This window comes from Salvelinus fontinalis, chromosome 16, assembly GCF_029448725.1.
Source record: "Salvelinus fontinalis isolate EN_2023a chromosome 16, ASM2944872v1, whole genome shotgun sequence".
Classification (NCBI taxonomy): domain Eukaryota; kingdom Metazoa; phylum Chordata; class Actinopteri; order Salmoniformes; family Salmonidae; genus Salvelinus; species Salvelinus fontinalis.
This window is the reverse complement of record NC_074680.1, coordinates 47,834,529-47,844,519: the sequence shown is the minus strand read 5'-3', so window position 1 is coordinate 47,844,519 and position 9,991 is coordinate 47,834,529. Positions and strand designations below refer to the sequence as shown.

Below are 9,991 nucleotides of genomic sequence, written 5' to 3'. Positions count from 1 at the left end.
GTGGTAAAGTCTGTCTCAGTATGGCGTAGTACTGTGGTAAAGTCTGTCTCAGTATGGCGTAGTACTGTGGTAAAGTCTGTCTCAGTATGGCGTAGTACTGTGGTAAAGTCTCTCTCAATATGACGTAGTACTGTGGTAAAGTCTCTCTCAATATGACGTAGTACTGTGGTAAAGTCTCTCTCAATATGACGTAGTACTGTGGTAAAGTCTCTCTCAGTGTGACTTAGTACTGTGGTAAAGTCTCTCTCAGTATGACGTAGTACTGTGATAATGTCTCTCTCAGTATGGCGTAGTACTGTGGTAAAGTCTCTCTCAGTATGACGTAGTACTGTGGTAAAGTCTCTCTCAGTATGACGTAGTACTGTGGTAAAGTCTCTCTCAGTATGACGTAGTACTGTGGTAAAGTCTCTCTCAGTATGATGTAATACTGTGGTAAAGTCTCTCTCAGTATGACGTAGTACTGTGGTAAAGTCTCTCTAAGTATGACGTAGTACTGTGATAAAGTCTCTCTCAGTATGACGTAGTACTGTGGTAAAGTCTCTCTCAGTATGATGTAATACTGTGGTAAAGTCTCTCTCAGTATGACGTAGTACTGTGGTAAAGTCTCTCTAAGTATGACGTAGTACTGTGATAAAGTCTCTCTCAGTATGACGTAGTACTGTGGTAAAGTCTCTCTAAGTATGACGTAGTACTGTGGTAAAGTCTCTCTCAGTATGACGTAGTACTGTGGTAAAGTCTCTCTCAGTATGACGTAGTACTGTGGTAAAGTCTCTCTCAGTATGACGTAGTACTGTGGTAAAGTCTGTCAGTATGACGTAGTACTGTGGTAAAGTCTCTCTCAGTATGACGTAGTACTGTGATAAAGTCTCTCTCAGTATGACGTAGTACTGTGGTAAAGTCTCTCTCAGTATGACGTAGTACTGTGGTAAAGTCTCTCTCAGTATGACGTAGTACTGTGGTAAAGTCTCTCTCAGTATGACGTAGTACTGTGATTAAGGTATAAAGATTGGCCCACCTCCCGGCCCGCTCAGTGATCACTCGTCTACACAGCTGATGCCTCCCGGACTCTTCCCCAACACCGCTAGAACTCCACTACATCACCGGATTCCTACCGTAAGCTCTGGAGCTTTGCATCGGATCATCGCTGCTAGCTAGCTGCTACTGAGAGGCTATAGTGGCTAACGCCCCTGTCCTGAAGCTAGCACCAGTTAGCCGTGAACCAGGCGCATCTCCCGGCTAGCAAACTAAATTACTGCAACCACAATACCTCTTTCGCCAACTGGCCTGGACCTTTTGTCGACACGAAGCCCCGCCGTTCCACCACGACTGGTCTGCCGACGTATCTCCATCCGCTGTGTTCCCAACCGGCCTTTACCGGATGTCGGAGCAGGCGCTTCTACTATCCCCGGCCTGCTAACTTTAAACGCCGTGCCCCCCGCTTGCTACATAGCAACGACTACCTAACGGCTTCCCTGTTTTATCTATTGCTGTTCACTGGACCCTATGATCACCTGGCTACATAGCTGATACCTGATGGACTGTTCATTAATCACGGTACTCCATTTTGTTTATTTTGTTTATCTGTTGGCCCCAGCCTCGAACTCAGGCCCTGTGTGTCATTAACTGACCCTCTCTGCCCATTCATTGCCATTTTACCCGTTGTTGTTGTCCTAGCTGATTAGCTGTTGTTGTCTTACCCGTTGTTGTCTAAGCTCGGTCTCCCAATCAACACCTGTGATTGCTTTTTGCCTCGCATTATGTCTCTCTCAAATGTCAATATGCCTTGTATATTGTCGTTTTGGATAGTTATCATTGTTTTAGTTTACTGCTGAGCCCCTAGTCCCACTCAACATGCCTCTGATACCTCCTTTGTCCCACCTCCCAGCCATCCTCATGTCTCTACCACTCAGACATCCTCAGGTCTCTACCACTCAGCCATCCTCAGGTCTCTACCACTCAGCCATCCTCAGGTCTCCACCACTCAGCCATCCTCAGGTCTCTACCACTCAGCCATCCTCACGTCTCTACCACTCAGCCATCCTCAGGTCTCTACCACTCAGCCATCCTCAGGTCTCCACCACTCAGCCATCCTCAGGTCTCTACCACTCAGCCATCCTCAGGTCTCCACCACTCAGCCATCCTCAGGTCTCCACCACTCAGCCATCCTCAGGTCTCCACCACTCAGCCATCCCTCAGGTCTCCACCACTCAGCCATCCCTCAGGTCTCCACCACTCAGCCATCCTCAGGTCTCCACCACTCAGCCATCCTCAGGGCTCTACCGCTCAGACATCCTCAGGTCTCCGCTCAGACATCCTCAGGTCTCCACCGCTCAGCCATCCTCAGGTCTCCACCGCTCAGCCATCCTCAGGTCTCCACCGCTCAGCCATCCTCAGGTCTCCACCACTCAGCCATCCTCAGGTCTCCACCACTCAGCCCTCCTCAGGTCTCCCCCACTCAGCCCTCCTCAGATCTTTACTACTCAGCCACACACACTGATACTGAAACTCTTCACATACACACATATACATATACACACAGTCTTCCACCCATGCTCAGTCACTCAATATAGTATGTAGCCCTTGTATCTTAACTTCCGGCGCCGACAGAGATGGCCGCCTCGCTTCGCGTTCCTAGGAAACTATGCAGTATTTTGTTTTTTTACGTGTTATTTCTTACATTGGTACCCCAGGTAATCTTAGGTTTCATTACATACAGTAGGGAGGAACTACTGAATATAAGAGCAACGTCAACTCACCATCATTACGACCAGGAATATGACTCTCCCGACGCGGATCCTGTGTTTTGCCTTCCACCCAGTACAATGGATCGGATCCCAGCCGGCGACCCTAAACAACGACGCCGTAAAAGGGGCAAACGAAGCGGTCTTCTGGTCAGGCTCCGGAGAAGGGCACACCGCGCTCCACTCCCTAGCATACTACTCGCCAATGTCCAGTCTCTTGACAACAAGGTTGATGAAATCCGAGTAAGGGTAGCATTCCAGAGAGACATCAGAGACTGTAACGTTCTTTGCTTCACGGAAACATGGCTCACTCGAGAGACGCTAACGGAGTCGGTGCAGCCAGCTGGTTTCTTCACGCATCGCGCCAACAGAAACAAACATCTTTCTGGTAAGAAGAGGGGCGGGGGGGTATGCCTTATGATTAACGAGACGTGGTGTGATCATAACAACATACAGGAACTCAAGTCATTCTGTTCACCTGACTTAGAATTCCTCACAATCAAATGTCGGCCGCATTATCTACCAAGGTAATTCTCTTCGATTATAATCACAGCCGTATATATTCCCCCCCCAAGCAGACACATCGATGGCCCTAAACAAACTTTATCTTACTCTATGTAAACTGGAAACCACACACCCTGAGGCTGCATTTATCGTAGCTGGGGATTTTAACAAGGCTAATCTGAAAACAAAACTACCTAAATTCTATCAGCATATCGATTGTGCTACCAGGGCTGGTAAAACCCTAGATCAAACCACTGCTTTTAACCAGGGCAAGGTGACCGGAAACATTACCGAATACAAACAGTGTAGCTATTCCCTCTGCAAGGCAATCAAACAAGCTAAGTGCCAGTATAGAGACAAAGTAGAGTCGCAATTCAACAGCTCAGACACAAGAGGTATGTGGCATGGTCTACAGTCAATCACAGATTACAAAAAGAAAACAAGTCCCGTCGCGGACCAGGATGTCTTGCTCCCAGACAGACTAAATAACTTTTTTGCTCGCTTTGAGGACAATACAATGCCACTGACACGGCCCGCTACCAAAACCTGCGGGCTCTCCTTCACTGCAGCCGAGGTGAGTGAAACATTTAAACGTGTTAACCCTCGCAAGGCTGCAGGTCCAGATGGCATTCCCAGCCGCGTCCTCAGACCATGCGCAGACCAGCTGGCTGGTGTGTTTACGGACATATTCAATCAATCCTTATCCCAGTCTGCTGTTCCCACATGCTTCAAGAAGGCCACCATTGTTCCTGTTCCCAAGAAAGCTATGGTAACTGAGCTAAACGACTACCGCCCCGTAGCACTCACTTCCGTCATCATGAAGTGCTTTGAGAGACTAGTCAAGGACCATATCACCTACACCCTACCTGACACCCTAGACCCACTCCAATTTGCTTACCGACCCAATAGGTCCACAGACGACGCAATCGCAACCACACTGCACACTGCCCTAACCCATCTGGACAAGAGGAATACCTATGTGAAAATGCTGTTCATCGACTACAGCTCAGAATTTAACACCATAGTACCCTCCAAATTTGTCATCAAGCTCGAGACCCTGGATCTCGACCCCGCTCTGTGCAACTGGGTACTGGACATCCTGACGGGCCGCCCCCAGGTGGTGAGGGTAGGTTCTCAGGAGTTCTCAAGAGGCTGAAGAAATCCGGCTTGTCACCAAAAGCACTCACAAACTTCTACAGATGCACAATCGAGAGCATCCCGTCGGGCTGTATCACCGCCTGGTACGGCAACTGCTCCGCCCACAACCGTAAGGCTCTCCAGAGGGTAGTGAGGTCTGCACAACGCAGGGGACAAACTACCTGCCCTCCAGGACACCTATACCACCCGATGTCACAGGAAGGCCATAAAGATCATCAAGGACAACAACCACCCGAGCCACTGCCTGTTCACCTCGCTATCATCCAGAAGGCGAGGTCAGTACAGGTGCATCAAAGCAGGGACCGAGAGACTGAAAAACAGCTTCTATCTCAAGGCCATCAGACTGTTAAACAGCCACCACTAACATTTAGTGGCTGCTGCCAACATACTGACTCCAGCCACTTTAATAATGGGAATTGATGGAAATGTATGTAAAAATATATCACTAGCCACTTTAAACAATGCCACTTAATATAATGTTTACATACCCTACATTACTCATCTCATATGTATATGTATATACTGTACTCTATATCATCTACTGCTTCTAGCCAGCTTTATGTAATACATGTATCACTAGACACTTTAAACTATGCAACTTTATGTTTATATACCCTACATTACTCATGTCATATGTATATACTGTACTCTATACCATCTACTGCATCTTGCCTATGCCGTTCTGTACCATCACTCATTCATATATCTTTATGTACATATTCTTTATCCCATTACACTTGTGTGTATAAGGTAGTAGTTGTGGAATTGTTAGGTTAGATTACTCGCATTGTTGGAACTAGAAGCACAAGCATTTCGCTACACTCGCATTAACATCTGCTAACCATGTGTATGTGACAAATAAAATTTGATTTGATTTGATTTATCTGATGATGTCTGGACAGAGAAAGTATGACACGCCGTACTCTTTTTGTCCAGACAGCATCAGATACATGTTCTACACATACGGAGACAGCGGGTAACCAGGACCAGGCCCCCAAGGGCCCTCCCATACCACCGGCCCTGGTCCGGGCCCCCTAGGGCCCTCCCATACCACCGGCCCTGGTCCAGGCCCCCTAGGGCCCTCTCATACTGCCGGTCCTGGTCCAGGCCCTCTAGGGCCCTCCCATACCGCCGGCCCTGGTCCAGGCCCCCTAGTGTCCTCCCATACCGCCAGCCCTGGTCCAGGCCGCCTAGGGCCCTCCCATACCGCCAGCCCTGGTCCAGGCCGCCTAGGGCCCTCACATACCACCGGCCCTGGTCCAGGCCCACACACATTTAGAAAGCTTCTCAATCCCAAATGACACCCTCTTCCCTATATAGGGCACAATTTTTGACCAGGGCCCATAGAATGCCACTATACAGCTGTTTCTAAATGTGTGTTGAGAAACACTCCCTCCTGGTGGAGACCTGAAGAAGTGCACCTAAACCATCTAAACTAGCCACTTAACAGTATCATTACCATCTGTTTGATATCAAATGGTTCATAGCAAAGTGTTGTTGAAGTGGTTGAAGACAGGTGCAGGTGTATAGAGCTGTAGTCAGTATTATATGAGAGGATCAGAGAGGGTTTTTGTAGAGGAGAGAGGGTCTAGTGAAACACTGTGCTTCACTAGCAGCACAGAAATACACTGCACTGTCTTCAGCTTCTGTCACTTTGGGAATGTGTAGATAGGCCATTTTATTAGCTGCAGCATCTCCACTGACATTAAAACGCCCTTTAAAGGAATCTTCCACCGTTGGACTGGTGTATCTCACATACCCAATGAGTTTCAGAGCAGTGTTTTGGGCTGACTGTTGGTACCACAGTATCATGTTGTATCTTGTATCAGTGTGTCTGCAGGTGAGATTAACTTTATCTTCAGGTCCTTTTAGTATTGCAGTAGGAGTCTGGTGAACTTTGTCTGTTGGTGACAGCCCTGTGGATGAAAACAGACAATATGAAATATACAGTATTACTCAGCATATTGACAGCAATATATTTCAGTAGTAAATCTATCTTTCATGAGGGATTTAGTACCTGTCACCCATAGTGGTAGAGTTGCTACATGTATGAGAAGCTTTATCATGTTGATGGTTCTGGAGAGAAGAGTCACATGGACAAGGAGAAAGGGTTTTCAGATAGTCAGAGATGTGATGTCATCTAGTGGGAGTGTCAAATGTATGTCAGCATCCCAAATGTCTCCCTATTCCCTTTCTAGTGCACTACTTTAGACCAGAGCCCATAGGGGGGAGGGGAGAATAAGGCAATAGAGAAGGGGAGCTGAACTGAGCTGCCGGAGGGGAAGGAAATGACATCACTTTGACGTCAGAACTTGTGTTGATATTCAAGCAGATCCCTTGTTCACCTACAGGTCTCCTGTTCAACTTAAAGGTGTATTGTGGAACATACCGGTATCTACATCATTGAAAGTCTCTTTTAGTCTTTAGATTTGATCTGTGTTATAGATTCTGCAGTCATCACACTAGAAATAGGATGTAAAGTGAAGAAATACCTGAACCGTTTCTTCAAGACAACAACATCAACCACATTATTTGGTCTAGAGGTTTGATATCAACTTCCTCCATGTGCTCAGACATCTACAGCGGTGGATAGCAGGTGTGCTGGGTGTTGATGTACACTGCAGTTATGGAGTAAAGGATCAGAAGGGGGTTTGTAGAAGAGAGAAGGGTATCTACATCACTGTGTTGACTTCAGGTCAGAACAGTAATACACTGCACTGACTTCAGGTCAGAACAGTAATACACTGCACTGACTTCAGGTCAGAACAGTAATACACTGCACTGACTTCAGGTCAGAACAGTAATACACTGCTCTGACTTCAGGTCAGAACAGTAATACACTGCACTGACTTCAGGTCAGAACAGTAATACACTGCACTGACTTCAGGTCAGAACAGTAATACACTGCACTGACTTCAGGTCAGAACAGTAATACACTGCACTGACTTCAGGTCAGAACAGTAATACACTGCTCTGACTTCAGGTCAGAACAGTAATACACTGCACTGACTTCAGGTCAGAACAGTAATACACTGCACTGACTTCAGGTCAGAACAGTAATACACTGCACTGACTTCAGATCAGAACAGTAATACACTGCACTGACTTCAGGACAGAACAGTAATACACTGCACTGACTTCAGGTCAGAACAGTAATACACTGCACTGACTTCAGGTCAGAACAGTAATACACTGCACTGACTTCAGGTCAGAACAGTATAATATAGTATTGTATAAACTAGTAGTATGGCTGCTGGTACTATTATATAGTATTGTATAAACTAGTAGTATGGCTGCTGGTACTATAATATAGTATTGTATAAACTAGTAGTATGGCTGCTGGTACTATAATATAGTATTGTATAAACTAGTAGTATGGCTGCTGGTACCATAATATAGTATTGTATAAACTAGTAGTATGGCTGCTGGTACTATTATATAGTATTGTATAAACTAGTAGTATGGCTGCTGGTACTATAATATAGTATTGTATAAACTAGTAGTATGGCTGCTGGTACCATAATATAGTATTGTATAAACTAGTAGTATGGCTGCTGGTACTATTATATAGTATTGTATAAACTAGTAGTATGGCTGCTGGTACTATAATATAGTATTGTATAAACTAGTAGTATGGCTGCTGGTACCATAATATAGTATTGTATAAACTAGTAGTATGGCTGCTGGTACTATTATATAGTATTGTATAAACTAGTAGTATGGCTGCTGGTACTATACTATAGTATTGTATAAACTAGTAGTATGGCTGCTGGTACTATAATATAGTATTGTATAAACTAGTAGTATGGCTGCTGGTACTATAATATAGTATTGTATAAACTAGTAGTATGGCTGCATACAAGTATCACTGAGAGGAGAGAGAGAGGGGGGTGGGCAGGCTAGAGGGGAAAGAAAGTAGAGACATTAGTAGAACTAGAGTTAGAGGTCCCCCTACAGTATGTGATGAGACCATCAGACATTAGTAGAACTAGAGTTAGAGGTCCCCCTACAGTATGTGATGAGACCATCAGACATTAGAAGAACTAGAGTTAGAGGTCCCCCTACAGTATGTGACCATCTCTTTACATATTATATTACATCCTATTGAAATACTGGGGTTTTTGTGCAGCTGTACTTGTTGTCTGTATCACTGTGTTGACTCACAGCACAGAAGTACATGCCGCTGTCTCCTGCCTCCAACTTCTTCACTGTGAAAGATCCAGTCTTAGCTGTAGTCTTAACAGTTGGATATTTGTCTTCACTGAAGGCTCCATAGTCTGGTTTGTTATAAGTACTTGTGTAAACTACCCGGTTCATTCCCTCTCCTGGAAGCTGTCTGTACCAGTACATCTGGTAGTAGCTTACATCCTTAGTGTGTCTGCAGTTCATCAGAGCATCACTGTCTTTCAGTTCCCAGAGTATGGTGGGTGTCTGAGTGACTTCACTCCCCTCAACAAGACCTGTAAGGATACAGTGAGAATGAAATCAATAGAGTTAGGTCCAGTTAGACCTGAATACATCAAGACTCAGGTGAAGTGAACATATGCTTGGAAACATCAATGTCTATAACTAGAGAAGACCATCATTGTAAATAATAATTTTGTTCTTAACTTTCCTGGTTCAATAAATGAAACATTATGAAACTGTACCTGCAGCACAGAGCAGTGAGACAGTAACAGTGAAGAGAAATGTGAACATGTTTGATCACGTTATATGTGAGAGTGCTGGTTAGAGTCTGGTATCAATGTATATAAAACAAGAGGAGTATCACATAGATGAATAGATGCCAATCAGTAGACCACGGCAGGTTCCACCATATTCAACATGTCAGTGAAGTGGGAGGGACTGATGATCTGAATACATCATGCTAATTAGTGGTCCAGACTGTAGAGACATTCACATTATTAAAGTTAGAGGTCCCCCTACAGTCCATGATGAGACCATTCGCTCTTTACATATTATATTCTATCCTATAGAGCTCGCCAGCTTGTAGTCCTAAAACACGGAAATGAGTCAGCATGTTCTACCTCTGGTTCATTGACCATTGCTGTTGGAGAAATGAAGGGGGAAAGAATGGGGTTTTGGGATATAAGGTCTGAAGTTAAAACAGGCTTTGGAGATATTATACGTTTTGTTCTGTGCAATAACTTAAGGATCGGACCCTTTTTTTCAATTTCTACTAAAATGACATACCTGAATCTAACTGCCTGTAGCTCAGGACCTGAAGCAAGGATATGCATATTCTTGATACCATTTGAAAGGAAACACTTTGAAGTTTGTGGATCTGTGAAATTAATGTAGGAGAATATAACACATTTAATCTGGTAAAATATCAGTAAAAACAAAACGTACGTTTTCCTGACCGAAAAAATTAATCGTCTTTGAAATGCAAGAGAAGGCCATACTTTTAGATTGGAGTCTAGGTGTAATTTAAATTTTAGCCACCAGATGGCAGTAGTGTGTGTGAAAAGTTTCAGACTGATCAAATGAAGAATTACATTACTGCACAATATTTTGAATTAATCCTGAAAGGAGTTTTACCAAATGTGCCATTTTTGGTCCATTGATATATTTTCAAGTACATAACT

The 9,991-nt window shown here is 44.7% G+C and overlaps 1 gene segment (V, D, J or C); it reads right to left on the bottom strand.

The window, feature by feature from the left end:
* Positions 1-8,504: 8,504 nt before the first annotated feature.
* LOC129813395 (T cell receptor beta variable 18-like) lies at positions 8,505-9,101 on the bottom strand. The segment is given in 2 exon segments: positions 8,505-8,863; positions 9,053-9,101. Coding segments are annotated over 2 exon segments (408 nt in total).
* Between the last annotated feature and the right edge of the window lie 890 nt (positions 9,102-9,991).